A 19,462-nucleotide genomic window follows, 5' to 3' on the forward strand; every position below is an offset into this window, starting at 1 on the left:
TATAACGCAATGTAATAAACGTAGCGTTTTTCGGGACGCCACCTCTCGAAAACGAGCGTGGTGACCCCCAATTTTTTTTTCATATTTTTTACTCATATGGTAAGAAGATTTTGTCTTACAATTTTAATCAAAATCGCTAGGGCAGAAATATGAAATCTTAAATATGAGAGAGCGTCCTTAAGGGTTATGGATATTACAACTGTGTTGTCTAACCTTGTGAATCGTGACGTGATGTTGTGACGTCATCTTGACGTCATTTGGAAAATTTTAAGCTGTAGGTACATGGAGACGTGAGGGTGAACAAGAAATGGGTTTTATCAAGATATGAAGTAAGATATAAGTGAAGGACTATCATATGCATGGCCTAATCTTAACCTTTCTACGATTTCAAATGCATTTTTCAATAACATATTCATGGCCTCACATGGAGCATTTTACTTTTTAAGATTCCCCGCGCTTACTAGTACATGTATCAAACAGCTTTCCTCTGTCCCAGTTTAGCAATGAATATTTTTTCTTCTGGACAGATCTGTACACAATGACATGAATTTGAAATGCTGGTGTGTAACGAGAGAGAGAGAGAGAGAGAGAGAGAGAGAAAGAGAGAGAGAGAGAGAGAGAGAGAGACCCATGATAAAGAGTCCGCTTCCCATTCATTTCTTTAAACGTAAGCTTCACCCTAGACTTTGACCCACTTACATGTACATGTAGGTAAGGCTAACCCTAACCATTATAACAAAATGGAGAGCGGACTTTCTGTTACATGCACCCTCAGTTTCGTTATACCGGCCGACTTCTGGTATGGTCAACATCGTGGTTCTGATTGAATCAGTGTGATTGAAAACGCACGTGCAAAAGAAGACAGGCGTTTAAGGTGCCTTATCCTCGTCCCGAACCTGTCACTGGTTGCACGGAATTTTCTCTTCAAAGAAAGTTGAAATGAATCGAAACAAACATTTTTTGACAAAAATACATTCCTTCAAATAATCAATTCTAATACTGAAAGGCGTCTTTAAAGCATATAATTGGTACATGTACGTACAGTTGCATACAATGTTTATCATTTTACGTCATGGACCAATCGTAAGTGAAAATGTATTTGGTGCGGTGCAGTACAAAGTGTCAGGTGTAAACGGCTCGAGACGACGGTTATCTAATCCGAGGATTTTCTGTATTTCTGGTTTTTGCAACCAAGTGAATTTCTTGCGAATCATGGGATGGGTAGGGTCCCAGTGTTGTAGGATAAAATCCGGCGTCACAAGATGCGAATGGTTACCTTTTAGTTTCGGCTGGCCGGGAATTCGGACGCTAGGACCCGGTTGTAGGGTACCTGGACTGCTGAGCGAAGTGGTTCCTTTCAATAGAGCCTGGATTAATGTATTGGACGTGGCTGGGCTGGCTTTTGTTTTTGTCAGCAATGCAGACGAAATATAGTCTCGCGGTTTTTCATAATCAAAATTTTTTTTATACCTGTCCTTCGAAACAGGTCTGTTCGATATATGATTCGTAACATGCAGTGAGTTGCATTGCATGCGATAGCTGTGATATAGCATGGAGATCAACTGACGAGTAATCCAGCCGCCATACCACCACGATTCATAATCAAGGTGCAAATCATACGGTATCAGAAAGGACAGTGTATCCTTGTGAAACGCATTCAAACACTCATCAAAATCCCAGTTCAAGTTTACAGGTTCTTGTTTATTGACAAACTGTCTACTCATATCTTGGTAACGTACGTAACCCACAGCAGGTTGGTAATGCATAAGAAACTCCTCGAACCTCTGATAGGGATCCGATGCCATCTTGGACCAAGCTTTCCAATTGACCTGCCCATCCGTCCTAACTGAAAGCTCCACGTCATCGTCCAGTAATATATAATAGAGATAACCGCCGTCTTTCATTTGGGCCGCTAAGTTCACCGCGTGTTGAAGAAGCACATTTCTACCGGAAAGGTGGGAGGTGCCCGGGGCGTAAATGTCACCTGAGATATCCCCAAACGTCATCCAAATGACGTCACGTTCCTTGGTTTCTTGTAATCCTTTGATGACCCCTTTAGTTGGGCTCTGAATGAGATACACAAATCGCTTCCCAGTTGTCTGGCTGTAATTTCTTGGTCTGAAAACTACATATCCATGCTCAAATGTCAAATTCACGGATTCAGGCAATTCATTATGGTCATCAGAAATCGCAGAAAGCAGTCTTTGCGGATTTTGTTGAATGGATTTCCAGACTCCGATGCTTTGCATCCGGCTACTCAAGTTTACCAAGACACCTTTATTCACCCACAAAAAACGCCACACAGAGCCAGTCACGATGGTTAACAACAATGCCAGTACGTATATGAATTTTTTATTTGTCCCCATCGTCTGCTGCAGTTGACATTAGGCACATCTGAACCAAAATACCTGAAATTAAAAAATAATAATAATATATCGTCTTTCATTTCTTAGTTTGGATTCGCAGTTAGTTTTTTGTTTATTTTCACATTCTTCGCCATAACCAATTATACGAAAGTATAAAAACATGTAGAATGTATTTACAACATTGTAATATCTTACTGGTTTATAATATCTAATTTGGCAGTCGGCACTTTCGGTTGTGAACTGTTACTGGTCTAGCGGTGGAAAATATTGTTAATTTGAAAGCTATCAGCGCCTCACCCGGCAGCTGGACTATGTCTTCTTCCTCTACACTAGAAGCCAGAGTGGCGACATTAATTCCATGCACAAATTGTCTCTTACACTAGAAAACGAAGTACCAGGAATATATCTGTTAATATCTTGTGAAAAAATCAATCTGTGGCCCTGTTATAAGGTTGTACATGACCTGTATCCTCCCAAGGGAGATGAGAACGTCTACACCCAGTCTGTATCAGGGCGAAAAATTCCTGGCCATTCAGAATAGGGTACTACATAGTACGAGGGTCAAATATGGCCAACCCGCTTGAATACTTCCCCATGGGATATCTATTCAGTGTCTTTGAGCAGCGTGAAGAGTGCGGTATACCAGAATGACATATTTTCCCCACGTTTCGAATAATACAGCGGAAAATGTTGTATTGGTGACACGGGTCAGCGAAAAAGGGGACAAATGTTCAACATTTGTGCAATGATTTGGTTTGTTGAGAACTTGCTATGTTGATCAAGTAGGTTTGAAGGAGTGGGTCACTTTCTATCTGGCAACCAAACATATTTATGATACCCCCTTTACACTGAACGTCGTCCTTTCTGCGTCCTTTCTGCGTCCTTTCTGCGACCAGGAAATTTGGCATCGCTGTGGTCTTAATAAGGAAGCTCGAGCATTGATTTTGTATCAGAATGAATGCTCAATGATCGGCCAGTTGTCGGCACGTAAAGTATTATAATTTTTTAACTTTCAAATGGGGCCGTACTGCTGGACGCAGAAAGGACGCCGTCCAGTGTAAAGGGGGCTTAAGTAACTGAACTTGAGTATATTGATTATAATGTTTGTTAAAGCGTAAGAAAAAGGTTTTTTAAAATTAATTTTAACGGCTTCAAAAGGTTGTACAAATATTTTAATATTAAAATAAAAAACCCTACACTGTAAACCGACCCCGCTTATTCTATACAGTCTTTCTGCTGCGTGACGAATAATTCAACAATGCTACGTTTAAGAATGAAAATAAAAAAACACCTGGCATTAACATATGGATGCTATCGATTTTACCACTGCAAAACAGTGATTCAACATGCACAACTTCCGTGTATGCAGCATGGCTGTGACCTGAAATCGGTGTACCAGGATTCAAGGTGTCTCGTTTCCTCTAGCTATAATAGGAACCGTAGTCTGCTCTCGCTCCTTTACTTTGTGCAGGTGACATTCGTCCCAAAAGCGTACTAGTAACCCCAATACTACAATAAAGCCTAACCTGTACAAGAGCCTATCAGACGGAACCCCGGACGTCAATTTCTATGACTACCATTCCTGTCACATCCAATAACACTGCTCGTCCACGCCCCACTGCGTATTAGGGGAAAGAGGGCTGAGGGAGCCTGACTGTCTCTCTCTCTATCTCCCTCCCTCCCTCCCTTCTCCCTCCCACCTCCCGCCCTCCCCCTCCCTCCCTCGCTACCCCCTCCCCTCTTTATCTCCCTCCCTCTCTCTCTCTCCCCCTTCCCCCTTTCTCTCTCCCCCCCTCCTCCCCCTCTCTCTCTCCGCCTTTCCATGACATAATGGCGGACTCTAATCATTCCTTTTTTTTACCACAAGTGTCCTTTGTAAACTGAACTGAATGGTACCCCGGCATTTCACAAAAGAGGGAAATAATGATTTTTAGTTACTTGTACTTTAAAATTTATGATCCTGTTTGCCATCCTAGCACCTTACCTGTGTGGCAGCGTCTTCTTGTTCTAAGCAATACGTCTGACCCGAATCAGGTATTGTCAGGTAAAGATAGCGCTTCCAGCAAAGGTGTCACACGACTGCGCATGCCCGAAAAGCGCGCCTTTTTTTTTTTTTTTTAATAAACAAGAAGGCGAAATTGACAAAGCCTGCCAGTGAACTCCACCTGGTTTATTTGACTTGGTTTGGTTTCTGGTGTCATTTGAGAGAGTTAATTTATGGAAATTATTTTGTTAAATGTACATGTATGAATCAAAAGGTAAATTAATCAGACTTTGCCTCGAATGGCATTTATTTTGTCTACCAGTATATTGAAAGGGTAGGGGAGTAACCAGGATTATTTGAAGGGAGTGGTGGTGGTGGGGGGGGGCACTGAAGGCCCTAAATATTTTTGGTGATTTGGAGGGCAAACAGTGCGGTTTAGAGCTATCAATCAACTTGTCAAAATATTAATTCCAAGAGGAGGATATTAAAAAATAATATATCTTTTCTCTTCACTTTAAAGTCCTTAAAATGATACTTAGGTGGGGGTGGTCGTTGATCTCTCTTTTACCAGCTACGTCACAGATCAAATTATAGCAGGCCCTGCATGGTGTCATGCATTCTATAGTTTCCATTTATCAAAAAGGTGCTAAGTTCTCGGTGGGATTATCAGCAAGAAGTGTTTTTTTTCGCACACGCCACCGACTGCGCTGTGACTGAACGCCCCCCCCCCCCCTCCGTACGTGTTTCCTCTTATAGTATTCAAATGCAATTTTTTAAAATTATTTCTAGCAAAAAAAAAAAAAAAATAAATAAATAAATAAATAAATAAAAATAAAATAATAATAATAATAAATAACATTGAACATACTAGTACTTGAACTCGCGCAGATGTGCATACATGTGACCAAGCCATCAGAGTTACCACGGCGCCGCAGAAGCTTCGTAGATAGATTCCAGATCAGATGGGAACTTGCTACCTTGTCACGCAGAGGACCACTTTGGATGTACCTGTTTACGTCTGCAATTACAATCGATATCCCGGGTGCCGTACAAATATATGTCATCTCAACTATAGGAAACAATTTATAATCTTTCAAAAATTGCAAAGTTTAAATAAAGTTTATATGGTGTGGCGCACATCAAAAGACTTCTTGATTATTGTTTGAATCTTCAGTAATAACAAAAATAAAGCATACGCTTAGATAAATCCTTATGCATGGCCTATTTATTAGATAAATTGATATTTTGTAGAATTTACGGGCTAAAAAAAGCCAAACATTGTCCAGGTGACCTCATCCTCATATCGAGGCACGACGTTTTGTCCCCGTGCAAACGTTTCCTTGTCTACTCACAGCTAGCGACATCTGGCTGTGAAATTCGATGGGGCGACAGATGGGAGGGTCTCAGAAGCGATCCGTACATCTATAAAGCCAGGATGGTATGAGAATCTACTCCGAAAAAACTGACTTGATTTAATTTATTACATGAAGAAATGGAAGAAAATCTAAAGTCAAAGAAGTACTGGAGTAGTAACCCTGCAATGTATATGATATGAAGATATAGGCCCTACATGTATACTGGAACTACAGTAGTAGCCTGTGCATGCTTTTCAGATTTTAAAAGGGGTTGCCGTTATTTTTAAATGAAAAATGGTATCTTTGTATTCCCTTGACTGACCTATAAGCGTATTTTTTGTGATAACGAATGTTTTACCACCCGAAGAACGGTGCTTTAAACCCCCCCGACCCCCCCCCCCCCCAAAAAAAAAAAAAAAAAAAAAAAATCGTATCCCCGGATCTGGTTATCTTAATAGCAACTCCCTGCGTCCTCCATCTGCTAGCCCTTAGATAAATGGTATTTTAAAGCCCACTTTACACTGGACGGCGTCCTTTCTGCGTCCCATAGTACGAGAGTAAAAAAACAATACTTTACGTGCCGACAACTGGCCTATCATTTAGCACGCATTCTGGCACCAAAGCGATGCTTGTGCCTCCTTTCGATGACCACAGCGATGCCAGTTTTATGGTTGTACGGAGGACGCAGAAAGTACTCTGTCGAGTTCAAAGGGGTTTAAGTCTGATGACTCCGTCAACCGTCTCTGATGTGAACTCCCCAGTGCTTGTTGACAACATGGGCAGTCGAATACGGGGTAAGCTAACAGCCTACCTGTACGGACCCTAGTCAGTCTGGGGTGGACAATGTCCGCTATCCCAGTGGGACAGTGAATGTTTTCTACTGGACATATGTGTACACGACTGTTGACAAGTGCCCCCTCGTGGTAAACACCATAGGCCTTTCGTCTTATTACATATGGGTAGGCCTACTCTCTCGCGCGCAGCCGCCATCTATCGGCGCGACTTAAAACTAGGATTCAACGTAATCTATGGGTGTATATCATACGGTGTAAGAAATGGTAGACATGTAATTTTTCTACATGTGCCCATCTGTCAGTAGAACGTTGTAATAATACTTGGTATATGATTTTGAACGAACACTGATTTATAAACCTATATTTTAAGACCTTCCGTACAAAAAAAAGGTTATTTTTTCGGCAGTGATTTTTTTTCTTTTTTTTTTATCTTTGCACCCCTTTCTTAATGAGGGAATAAAAGAAATATCTAGAAATACATACATTCTCTTTGCTCTTTTTGCATCAACAGGAAATCACCACGCAATACATATAAAGCATGTACTATTAGATCCTACGAACGATGACACTGAATCAAACAAAATTTTGACAAGAACAAACATTTATTAAAGGAATCAAATGTAAGCTGAAGTCATTTGAAAGTCCACTGATGCGTACATATACGTTTTCTTAATTATTTGATGTCATTTTTCTAAAGTCAGTGAAAATTTATTCGGTGCGGTGCAGTACACAGTGTCAGGTGTAAAAGGCTGCAGACCACGGTTATCTAGTCCGAGAATTTTTTGTATTTCTGGTTTTTGCAACCAATTTAATTTCCTTTTAATCATGGGATGGATAGGGTCCCAGTGTTGTAGGATAAAATCGGGCGTCACAAGATACGAATGGTTACCTTTTAGTTTCGGTTGGCCAGGAATCTTGATGTTAGGGCCCGGCCGAAAGGCACCTGGACTTCCGAGCGAAGAGGTTCCTTTCAAAAGAGCCTTGCTTAATGTGTTGCGCTTTGGTGGACTGGTCTTGGTATTCGTCAGTAAGGCAGACGACATGTAGTCCCGCGTTTTTCCAAAATCCAAAGCTTTCTTATATCTGTCCTTCGAAACAGGTCTATTTGATATATGATTCGTAACACGCAGCGAGTTGCACTGCATGCGATAGCTGTGATACCGCATTGACACCAGTTGACGGATTATCCAGCCGCCATACCACCACGATTCATAGTCTAGGTGCAAATCATACGGTAGCAAAAATGATAGTGTATCCTTGTGAAAAGCACTGAAACACTCGTCGAAATCCCAGTTCAAGTTTACGGGTTCTTGTTTATTGACATACTGACTACTCATATCTTGGTAACGTACGTATCCAACAGCAGGTTGGTAATACATAAGAAACTCCTCAAACCTCTGATAAGGGTCTGATGCCATCTTGGACCAAGCTTTCCAATTAACCTGCCCATCCGACCTAACCGAAAGCTCCACGTCATCGTCCATTAATATATAATAGAGATAACCGCCGTCTTTCATTTGGGCCGCTAAGTTCACCGCATGGTTAATAGTCCGGTGGCTTAAGGAAAAAATCGTGACACGGCGGATAAAAGCACCAAATTTTGCATGTGGGTACCTTTTGACATTCTAAATCAAATTAGAGCCGTAGCCCACGGAAAAAATTTACCGTTTGGCCAAAAAATCCAAAATGGCCGCCAATTTATTGAATTCTTTAGAAATATGTACAAACCTATGTTGATTTTTATCAAATAAATTATTTTCTCAGAGTTTTCCACACCCTTTTTACTCATTTTATTCATACATGTCAGATAGCAAACAAGTTCCCTTGGACTTTTTGAAAAAATCCAAGATGGCTGTCATTTGCCATAGAAACAGCCATATGAATACTAGTGCACAACTATTACCAGCTAGAACGATACGTTGTCCACTATCAAATTAAGTCTGTTTCTCAGATCTTTGTTACCCACATAATATTTTTGTGGTGAGTAACTACGAAGTGTTCTTGGGCATTTTGGAAAATCCAAGATGGCTGGCATGTGCCACAGGAATTCTAGTATACGGGGGATTCAACTAATGGCAACTGGAAAGATTAGTTTTTCACTATCAAATTAAGCTGGTTTCTGAGTGTTTTCCACATCCTTTTTACCCACACAATATGTATGTGGTGAGTAACTAAGAGTATTCTTGGGCATTTTGAAAAAATCCAAGATGGCCGTCACATGTAATAGGAATACTTCTAGTATTACAAAGGGTTGGAACTAATGCCAGCTAATTCACTATCAAATTCAGTTTATTTTTTTAGTGTTTTACACATTATTATTACACTGTGATACATATCTAGCAGGTAATAAATGTGCATATTTGATCATTTTGAGAAAACCCAAGATGGCCGTCACTGGCCATAGGAATACTACTGGAATTACAACTGCACATCCATGGCTTTTCATCTACTACCAGGGTGAATTTGTGTTTGCTTATCAAGTTTTGCCCATCCTTATTAGTCCTATGATATATATCTGGTGGGTAAATAGTGTGCATCCTTGGATATTCTGAGAAAAAGATACCTACAATTTAACATAGGAATGCTAATGGGTGGGTTTCAATTGCTGCTAGAGAAGCATATGGTTCATTATACAATTACATTTCCATGGGTTTGTTTTAAAAATCATTTATGTTTTTCATTCCATTTATTATTACCCCTATGATGTATACCTGGTCTGTAGCATGTGTGTATCTTTGGGTATTCTGAAAAAATTCAAGATGTCTTCCTTTTGTCATTAGAATATTCGAACACATAATCAAATAATGCTAGAGATACACTGAGTACGATTTAAATGTAGTTAACTTTGGGTCGTTTTTAAATGTTTTTCATATCCTATTTATCCTTATGAAAGACTCTGTGTTTTGAAAGTGTATGTATCCTTGAGTATTATTCGGAGAAAACCCAAGATAGCTGCCAGTTGTCATAGGAATATATCATTCAAATGCACATAGGTGTCAATTAATAGAACAGTTCAGACATTGATTCCAACATGAAATAAAGCCTTTGATGTTTAAACAATTTGACATCCTTATTAACCTTACTCTTTATAAATCTGGTGTGTAGCAAGTGTGCATCTTGCGTATTTGAGAAAATTCAAGATTGCTGCAATTCACAATAGGAATAGTACAGTCAACTACTGCCAGAGAGACATTGGGTTCAATATAAAATGAATTTTGTTTCTCAGTATTTCCCACATTCTTTTTGGACTTTTAGATATCTATCTGGTGGGTAACAAGTGTATACCCGTAAGTATTTGAAAAAATATCATGATTACCCTCATTTGCCGTAGAAGTGCCTATAAAATCTAATGCACCAGTTTTCCTATGGGGAAAAGAAGGCTATCTAGGATTTCCCCAAAATGATAAAATATGGACATTAATTACCTAACAGATATGTATCATGGGATAACAATACTAAAAAAAAACCAGAAAAACAACTGAATTCAGCTTCATTTAAAAAGTGGCAAGGTGGGGGGGAACAGATTTTAATAATTTTTGTTGTGGCAAACCATTTACATGAAAGATACTGGCAGCCACTAGCTTTCTTACTTAGGACCATAAGTTTTGGAGATATGTGGCAAAATCTTTTTTGGCAAAATATACTATTTTTTAGCTCTTGAAAAGCTATAATTTTAAATATATTTTTAAAATCATATCATAAGAAATAATTTAGATAAGCCATATAATAGATTAAGGAAAGAGCTTTAATAACCAGACAGGGGCGGATTTAATAACCAGACAGGGGCGGATATATATATATATATATATATATATATATATATATATATATATATATATATATATATATATACAGACTTGACATTTAATATGGAATATTTTTTTCTAAGTCATTTTTCATCAGTTTTTTCCTATTTTGCTGACTGATAAATGAAAATAAGGATTAAAATCGTGTTTTAATAACTTTAAATTATCTCTTTGATGTCATGCTGACATCAGCTCATTGGTTGAAGTGAGGCAAACAGAAATGCATTGCCTATTCTATGTCATACAACATTAAATGAGATATTTTATATAAACAGAATACGTATGACTAAAAGTGCTTTATTAAAGTCGGGAATACTTTGTGGTCCATGATGTTGTTCATGTTGCTTTGAGAGGTAGCGTGCCAGACAATTAAAATGATTATATGGGTTATAGGTATCCAATCCGCGTTTGATAATGTCCCGAATCTGTCACCGGTTGCACAACATTTTGTCTTCAAAGAAAGTTGACTTGAATCAAAACAAACATTTTTTTGACCAAAATACATGCATTCAAAGTACCAATTCTAATGCTGAAAGGCGTCTAAAAAGCTTATAATTGGTGCCCCTCAAGTATCACTTTATTTCATTGCCCAGTCGTAAGTGAAAATATATTCGGTGCGGTGCAGTACAAAGTGTCAGGTGTAAAAGGCTGCAGACGACGGTTTTTTAGGCCGAGGATTTTCTGTATTTCTGGTTTTTCCAACCAAGTTAATTTCTTTCTAATCATGGGATGGGTAGGGTCCCAGTGTTGTAGGATAAAATCCGGCGTCACAAGATACGAATGGTTACCTTTTAGTTTCGGCTGGCCGGGAATTCGGACGCTAGGGCCCGGTTGTAGGGTACCTGGACTGCTGAGCGAAGTGGTTCCTTTCAATAGAGCCTGGATTAATGTATTGGACGTGGCTGGGTTGGCTTTTGTTTTTGTCAGCAATGCTGACGAAATATAGTCCCGCGGTTTTTCATAATCAAAAAATTTCTTGTATCTGTTCTTCGAAATAGGTCTGTCTGATATATGATTCGTAACATGCAGTGAGTTGCATTGCATGCGATAGCTGTGATACAGCATGGAGATCAACTGACGAGTAATCCAGCCGCCATACCACCACGATTCATAATCTAGGTGCAAATCATACGATATCAGAAAGGACAGTGTATCCTTGTGAAACGCATTCAAACACTCATCAAAATCCCAGTTCAAGTTTACAGGTTCTTGTTTATTGACAAACTGTCTACTCATATCTTGGTAACGTACGTAACCCACAGCAGGTTGGTAATGCATAAGAAACTCCTCGAACCTCTGATAGGGATCCGATGCCATCTTGGACCAAGCTTTCCAATTGACCTGCCCATCCGTCCTAACTGAAAGCTCCACGTCATCGTCCAGTAATATATAATAGAGATAACCGCCGTCTTTCATTTGGGCCGCTAAGTTCACCGCGTGTTGAAGAAGCACATTTCTACCGGAAAGGTGGGAGGTGCCCGGGGCGTAAATGTCACCTGACATATCCCCAAACGTCATCCAAATGACGTCACGTTCCTTGGTTTCTTGTAATCCTTTGATGGCCCCTTTAGTTGGGCTCTGAATGAGATACACAAATCGCTTCCCAGTTGTCTGGCTGTAATTTCTTGGTCGGAAAACTACATATCCATGCTCAAATGTCAAATTCACAGATTCCGGCAAGGCATTACCGTCAGCAGCCATCCCAGAAGGCAGTCTTTGCGGATTTTGTTGAATGGATTTCCAGACGTCGAAGTTTTGCATCCGGCTAGTATAGTTTACCAAAATATCTTTATTCACCCACAAAAAACGCCACACAGAGCCACTCACGATGACTAACAGTAATACCAGTACGTATATGAAACTTTTATTTTTCCCCATCGTCTGCTGCAGTTGACATTAGGCACAATTGGACCCAAAGACCTAAAATTAAAGAAAATTAATAAAATATCATTGTCTTCCATTTCTTAGTTTGGATTCGCAGTTTGAATTTTTTTATTGTTTCATCTTTTTCGTCTTTGCACCATCGCCATAAACAACTATACGAAAGTATAAACACATATACAATATATTTACAACATTATAATATCTTACTGGTTTATAATATCTTATTTGGAACTTGGCACTTTGGGGTGTGAACCGAAACAGGGATATGGATCAAGTAACCGGTCTGGCAGTGAAATATATCTTTAGTTTGTAAGTTATAAGTTCCTCACACGACGGCTAGACTGTGTTTTCCTCCTCTATACTAGAGGCCAGATTGATAGAATTCAGTCCATGCACAAATTCTCTCTTACAGTAGAAAAAAGATGTCACGAATTGGCCAGGATTATATCTGTGAATATCTTGTGAAAAATTAATCTGCCGCCCTGGTATAGGGTTGTATGGGCAAAAAATTTCTGGCCTATTGAGTCAAATATGGCCGACCCACCTGATTACTTCCCCACGGGATATCTATTCTGTGTCTATTAGCAGATTAAAATTATATGTTTTCTTATTTTATCAGAAAAAGTTTTATTGTTTAGACTATAACTGCTATAACCAGCATTAATCATTTTAATTGTTATATATATATATATATATATATATATATATATATATATATATATATATATATATATATATATATATATATATATGTGGATTAGAATCCGCCATTATGTCATGGAAAGGCGGAGAGAGAGAGAGGGGGGAGGAGGGAGGGAAGGAGACAGACAGACAGACAGGCAGACAGGCTCCACCAGTCCTCTTTCCCCTAATACGCACTGGGGCGTGGACGAGAATTGTTACTGGGTGTGACAGGAATGGTAGTCTTAGGAATGGAAGATGATAAATCAAATCCGCAGGAGAAATTCACTGAGCACAAGAATGATTTTACCTCTGGCAAATCATGATTTGAAGTGATTAGTATAGGTTAGTTAAGGTTTATTGATGTATTTGGGGTTACTAGTACGCTTTTGGGACGAATGTCACTAAGTAAGGGAGGGGGCAGATTATGGTTCCTATTATAGCTAGAGGAAACGAGACACCTTGAATCCTGGTACACCGTATTCAGGTCATAGCCATGCTGCAAACACGGTGGATGTGCATGTTGACTCACTGTTTTTGCAGTGGTTAAATAGATAGCACTCATATGTTAATGCCAGGTGTTTTTGTCATTCTTAATCGTAGCATTGCTTTATTTATTCGTCACGCAGCAGAAAGACTATATAGAATAAGCGGGGTCGGTTAACAGTGTAGGGTTTTTTTTATTAGTACCGGTATTTGTACGTATAAGCAATAGGCCAGTCAATAAACAACTTAGGTTGGAAAAAAATTGGTGACAAAGGTTTCTCAACTGATTCTGGTCACTTGAGGGCCCAATATAGCCCAAAAAATTTCCCCCATGAATCCCCCCATGGCAAAGGCTCGTTTTACACAAAAAAAATCCAATGCGGTTTTCAAAGAAATAAATATTATTACTTAAACTGCACTGACGTGTGGAGTGCGGTATACCAGAATGACATATTTTCCCACGTTTCGAATAATACAGCGGGAAATGTTGTATTGGTGACACGGGTCAGCGAAAAAGGGGACAAATGTTCAACATTTGTGCAATGATTTGGTTTGTTGAGCACTTGCTATGTTGATCAAGTAGGTTTGAAGGAGTGGGTCACTTTCTATCTGGCAACCAAACATATTTATAAGTAACTGAACTTGAGTAAATTGATTATAATGTTTGTTAAAGCGTAAGAAACAGGTTTTTTTAAAATTAATTTTAACGGCTTAATAAGGTTATTTTTTCCTCCAGCTTTTTTGTCAGATGGGATGCCATTAGTTCAAAGAAAAGGGGAAAAATTAAATTTGTAACGAAGAGAAATTATTTATTGGTATATATTATAGTTAACAATTATGTATAATGGCAATACGATTATTTTACAGAACAATAATTCACATGGAAGATTCTTAATTTTAATTGTGTTATCCAAATAATCAGAGTTAAAACTGGACTTGATTTTTCCGACAATAAGTAAACCGGGCCCAGCGTTTTCGTCGGGTTCGGCAAATACTATATTTGCATTATTTCGTTTGGTATTTTTTTATTCAAAGTATGTGGAATACAAATTATTTTATTTTACTTTCCCTCCGTGCCACATCCAGACAGTTGCGTTATATAGATAAGTGCACAGTACAATGTGAGTTGCGTTATATAGATAAGTGCACAGTACAATGTGAGTTGCGTTATATAGATAAGTGCACAGTACAATGTGAGAAGGATCTTCACAGTGCCGCTAACAGCGAATTCAGAACAGTGGACTAACAGTTCCGCGGATCAAATATGGCGACCCACTAAAAATCTTGCCGCTTAATTCCCAATGAGACATTGAAAAGATTCCACGCGGGGATTACGCAACAACCATTCAAGTGTGTCGGCCATATTTGATCCGAGGATCTGTTAGTCCACTGTTCTGTATGCGCTGTAATATAGGTATGCTTTGAGAGACTGACAATAAGATACCTGTAGCCTTGCTTAAGCCTACATGTAGGTCCCAACTACTTCTGGACGCACGGTTTTAGGTTCCTTGCGTCCGGTTAGGACGTAGCTAGATCGCAGGGAAGAAATCAAGTAATTGGTGAAAAGTTTCTAAGTGCTGTTTGCGTCCTCCAAAAGTCGCACGATGGACGTGCTCCTCACGCACGAACTCCCACGTTTTCCCCATTTTTTTTGGCCGTAGACCACACGTAGCAGCCAGTACGTTCGGTTGGGACCTAGGCTTTATACGTACAAATACTAATAGAAAAAAACCTACACTGTAAACCGACCCCGCTTATTTATGCAGTCTTTCTGCTGCACGACGAATAATTCAACAATGCTACGTTTAAGAATGAAAAAACCACCTGGCATTAACATATGAATGCTATCGATTTTACCACTGCAAAACAGTGAGATAACATGCACAACTTCCGTGTATGCAGCATGGCTGTGACCTGAAATCAGTGTACCAGGATTGAAGCTGTCTCGTTTATTCTAGCTATAATAGGGACCGTAGTCTGCTCTCGCTCCTTTACTTTGTACAGTTGACATTCGTCCCAAAAGCGTACTAGTAACCCCAATACTTCAATAAAGCCTAACCTGTACAAGAACCTATCACACGGGACCCCGGACTTCAATTTCTATGACTACCATTCCTGTCACACCCAATAACACTGCTCGTCCGCGCCCCACTGCGTATTAGGGGAAAGAGGGCTGAGGGAGCCTGACTGTCTCTATCTCATGGTGTCTCGTTTCCTCTAGCTATGAAATATTATAAAAAAGCTATATGTGATGACAGTTTTTTCTTTTATCACGTTTAAAAGAAATTCTAGATTGAAGAAAACATGACTTAATTGCAAAAAATAGTGAAATATTGCCCGCCATCTTGGATGATGCGGCCATTTTGAATCCAGTTGTCAAATTATTGCTACAGATCACCAGGAAGTGCATATTTCCACAATATATACACAATAAAAGTAATGTACACTTCAGCAAAAAAAATATTAACCACTTTTCATAATTGATGCTTATTCTGTGTATTCACCATGGCTGGCGGCCATCTTGGATTTTCTCTTATCCATCAAGCCATCATTCTGTAAACAGATACTTGAAATGCAAGAAATATTGTAGACAACCTATATTTGATAACAGTTTGCTTTAATAATGATTGAATATAATACAAAATGAAAGCAAACATTATTTTATTGCAAAAAAAGGTGAAAAATTGGCCGCCATCTTGGATAAAGCGGCCATTTTGAATCCAATTGACTAAATCTAGCTATTGATCACCAGAGAGTACATATTTCCACAATATATGGATAACACAAACCTAAAGAAACTGAAAATATCAACCATTTTTCATAATTGATGCTTGTTCTCTGTATTCACTATTGCTGGCGGCCATCTTGGATTTTTGGGCACTTTCGCAATTGAGCCCATTTGTCCAATTAGCAGATTCATAAACCCCAGGTATCAGGCTCTCCAACGATATGTTCAAAAATTTTATATCATTAATTTTTTTTTACTACCCTTTTTTGAAGGCTTTTGGAGTTTGGCTCCCCTACTAGTAGTCTGCTCTCGCTCCTTTACTTTGTGCAGGTGACATTCGTCCCAAAAGCATACTAGTAACCCCAATACTACAATAAAGCCTAACCTGTACATGAACCTATCACACGGGACCCGGACTTCAATTTCTATGACTACCATTCCCGTCACACACGGTAATTATTCTCGTCCACGCCCCAGTGCGTATTAGGGGAAAGAGGGCTGGGGGAGCCTGTCTGTCTGTCTGTCTGTCTGTCTGTCTCCCTCCCTTCCTCCTCCCCTCTCTCCCTCTCTCTCTCTCCCCTCCCTTCTCCTTCTTCTCTCTCTCTCTCTCTCTCTCCGCCTTTCCATGACATAATGGCGGACTCTAATCATTCCTTTTTTTTTTACCACAAGTGTCCTTTGTAAACTGAACTGAATGGTACCCCTGCACAATATGGCTCTTTGCTTGGCCCCAAGTGTTTCACAAAAGAGGGAAATTATGATTTTTAGTTACATGTACTTTAAAATTTATGATCCTGCTTGTCACCCTAGCACCTTACCTGTGTGACAGCGTCTTCTTGTTCTAAGCAAAACGTCTGACCCGAATCAGGTATTGTCAGGTAAATATAGCGCTTCCAGCACAGGTGGCACACGACTGCGCATGCCCGGAAAGCGCGCTTTTTTTTTTTAATAAACAAGAAGGCGAAATTGACAAAGCCTGCCAGTGAACTCCACCTGGTTTATTTGACTTGGTTTGGTTTCTGGTGTCATTTGAGAGAGTTAATTTATGGAAAATATTTTGTTAAATGTACATGTATGAATCCAAAGGTAAATTCTTCGGACTTTGCCTCGAATGGCATTTATTTTGTCTACCAGTATGTTGAAAGGGCAGGGGGAGTATCCAGGATTATTTGAAGGGGGGGGGGGGGGGGCACTGAAAGGCCCCAAATATTTTTGGCGTTTTGGAGGGCAAACAGTGCGGTTTAGAGCTATCAATCAACTTGTCAAAATTCTAATTCCAAGAGGAGGCTATTAGTCAATAATATATCTTTTCTCTTCACTTAAAAGTCCTTAAAATGATACTTAGGTGGGGGTGGTCGTTGATCTCTCTTTTACCAGCTACGTCACAGATCAAATTATAGCAGGCCCTGCATGGTGTCATGCATTCTATAGTTTCCATGGGAGAGTCTCAGAAGCGATCCGTACATCTATAAAGCCAGGATGGTATGAGAATCTACTCCGAAAAAACTGACTTGATTTAATTTGTTACATGAAGAAATGGAAGAAAATCTAAAGTCAAAGAAGTACTGGAGTAGTAACCCTGAAATGTATATGATATGAAGATATAGGCCCTACATGTATACTGGAACTACAGTAGTAGCCTGTGCATGCTTTTCAGATTTTAAAAGGGGTTGCCGTTATTTTTAAATGAAAAATGGTATCTTTGCATTCCCTTGACTGACCTATAAGCGTATTTTTTGTGATAACGAGTTTTACCACCCGAAGAAAGGTTCTTTAAACCCCCCCGACCCCCCCCCCCCCAAAAAAAAAAAAAAATCGTATCCCCGGATCCATCTGCTAGCCCTTAGATAAAGCCCACTTTACACTGGACGGCGTCCTTTCTGCGTCCCATAGTACGAGAGTAAAAAAACAATACTTTACGTGCCGACAACTGGCCTATCATTTAGCACGCAATCTGGCACCAAAGCGATGCTTGTGCCTCCTTTCGACGACCACAGCGATGCCAGTTTTATGGTTGCACGGAGGGCGCAGAAAGTACTCCGTCGAGTTCAAAGGGGTTTAAGTGTGATGACTCCGTCAACCGTCTCTGACGTGAACTCCCCAGTGCTTGTTGACAACATGGGCAGTCGAATACGGGGTAAGCTAACAGCTCCCTCCTACCTGTAGGCTACGGACCCTAGTCAGTCTGGGGTGGACAATGTCCGCTATCTCAGTGGGACAGTGAATGTTTTCTACTGAACATATGTGTACACGTCTGTTGACAAGTGCCACCTCGTGGTAAACACCATAGGCCTTTCGTCTTATTACATATGGGTACATGTAGGCCTACTCTCGCGCGCGCAGCCGCCATCTATCGGCGCGACTTAAAACTAGGATTCCACGTAATCTATGGGTGAATATCATACGGTGTAAGAAATGGTAGACATGTGATTTTTCTACATGTGCCCATCTGTCAGTAGAACGTTGTGATAATACTTGGTATATGATTTTGAACAAACACTGATTTATAAACCTCTATTTTAAGACCTTCCGTACAAAAGAAAAAGGTTATTTTTTCGGCAGTGATTTTTTTCTTTTTTTTTTTTTTATCTTTGCACCCCTTTCTTAATGAGGGAATAAAAGAAATATCTAGAAATACATAAATTCTCTTTGCTCTTTTTGCATCGACAGGAAATCACCACGCAATACATATAAAGCATGTACTATTTGATCCTACGAACGATGACACTGAATCAAACAAAATTTTGACAAGAACAAACATTTATTAAAGGAATCAAATGTAAGCAGAAGTCATTTGAAAGTCCACTGATGCGAACATATACGTTTTCTTAATTATTTGATGTCATTTTTCTAAAGTCAGTGAAAATTTATTCGGTGCGGAGCAGTACAAAGTGTCAGGTGTAAAAGGCTGCAGACGACGGTTATCTAGACCGAGAATTTTTTGTATTTCTGGTTTTTGCAACCAATTTAATTTCCTTTTAATCATGGGATGGATAGGGTCCCAGTGTTGTAGGATAAAATCGGGCGTCACAAGATACGAATGGTTATCTTTTAGTTTCGGTTGGCCAGGAATCTTGATGTTAGGGCCCGGCCGAAAGGCACCTGGACTTCCGAGCGAAGAGGTTCCTTTCAAAAGAGCCTTGCTTAATGTGTTGCGCTTTGGTGGATTGGTCTTGGTATTCGTCAGTAAGGCAGACGACATGTAGTCCCGCGTTTTTCCAAAATCCAAAGCTTTCTTATATCTGTCCTTCGAAACAGGTCTATTTGATATATGATTCGTAACACGCAGCGAGGGGTTTTATATGTTATTAAAATCAGCACAAAGATGGATGCGTTATTGAATAATTAGATGCCAGAAAAGCCTCATTTTCGGTATTT

General features: G+C 39.6%; 2 protein-coding genes across 7 annotated transcripts; both read right to left on the minus strand.

Annotated features, from left to right (window-relative positions):
- Nucleotides 1-1,005: 1,005 nt before the first annotated feature.
- LOC106156001 (uncharacterized) lies at nucleotides 1,006-8,039 on the minus strand. Of its 6 annotated transcripts, XM_086994023.1 has the most exons (3): nucleotides 7,389-8,039; nucleotides 5,219-5,368; nucleotides 1,006-2,408 (listed from the first exon to the last, which is right to left on the minus strand). In XM_086994023.1, the coding sequence occupies exons 1-3, from the start codon at nucleotides 8,014-8,016 to the stop codon at nucleotides 2,353-2,355; spliced, it is 834 nt and encodes a 277-aa protein (XP_086850149.1). In that variant the 5' UTR covers nucleotides 8,017-8,039; the 3' UTR covers nucleotides 1,006-2,352. The 6 variants fall into 6 exon arrangements, 2 of the variants coding, with proteins under 2 accessions (XP_086850149.1, XP_086850150.1); XR_015330789.1 differs by lacking the exons at nucleotides 5,219-5,368; nucleotides 7,389-8,039 and adding an exon at nucleotides 4,351-4,457; XR_015330792.1 differs by lacking the exons at nucleotides 5,219-5,368; nucleotides 7,389-8,039 and adding an exon at nucleotides 3,893-4,032.
- A 2,547-nt stretch (nucleotides 8,040-10,586) lies between these two features.
- On the minus strand, nucleotides 10,587-16,998 carry LOC147760320 (uncharacterized). Its single transcript, XM_086994581.1, has 2 exons — nucleotides 16,903-16,998; nucleotides 10,587-12,225 (listed from the first exon to the last, which is right to left on the minus strand). Exon 2 carries the CDS (start codon nucleotides 12,181-12,183, stop codon nucleotides 10,888-10,890), a length of 1,296 nt encoding a protein of 431 aa, XP_086850707.1. The 5' UTR covers nucleotides 12,184-12,225; nucleotides 16,903-16,998; the 3' UTR covers nucleotides 10,587-10,887.
- Nucleotides 16,999-19,462: the final 2,464 nt, after the last annotated feature.

Source organism: Lingula anatina, chromosome 8 (assembly GCF_051362555.1).
Source record: "Lingula anatina isolate TDL-2025a chromosome 8, LinAna3.0, whole genome shotgun sequence".
NCBI classification, from domain to species: domain Eukaryota; kingdom Metazoa; phylum Brachiopoda; class Lingulata; order Lingulida; family Lingulidae; genus Lingula; species Lingula anatina.

What these genes read in the sequence shown, in the direction of transcription:
- LOC106156001 (XM_086994023.1), bottom strand. Translation starts at nt 8,016, where the DNA reads ATGAAAGACGGCGGTTATCTCTATTATATATTAATGGACGATGACGTG. An exon ending in TGGCCAACCGAAACTAAAAG is followed by an intron (nt 5,369 to 7,388) that starts GTAACCATTCGT and finishes TTGTAATTGCAG; the next exon opens with ACGTAAACAGGTACATCCAA. An exon ending in CTGCGCGAGTTCAAGTACTA is followed by an intron (nt 2,409 to 5,218) that starts GTATGTTCAATG and finishes TTTTAATTTCAG; the next exon opens with GTATTTTGGTTCAGATGTGC.
- LOC147760320 (XM_086994581.1), bottom strand. Translation starts at nt 12,183, where the DNA reads ATGGGGAAAAATAAAAGTTTCATATACGTACTGGTATTACTGTTAGTC.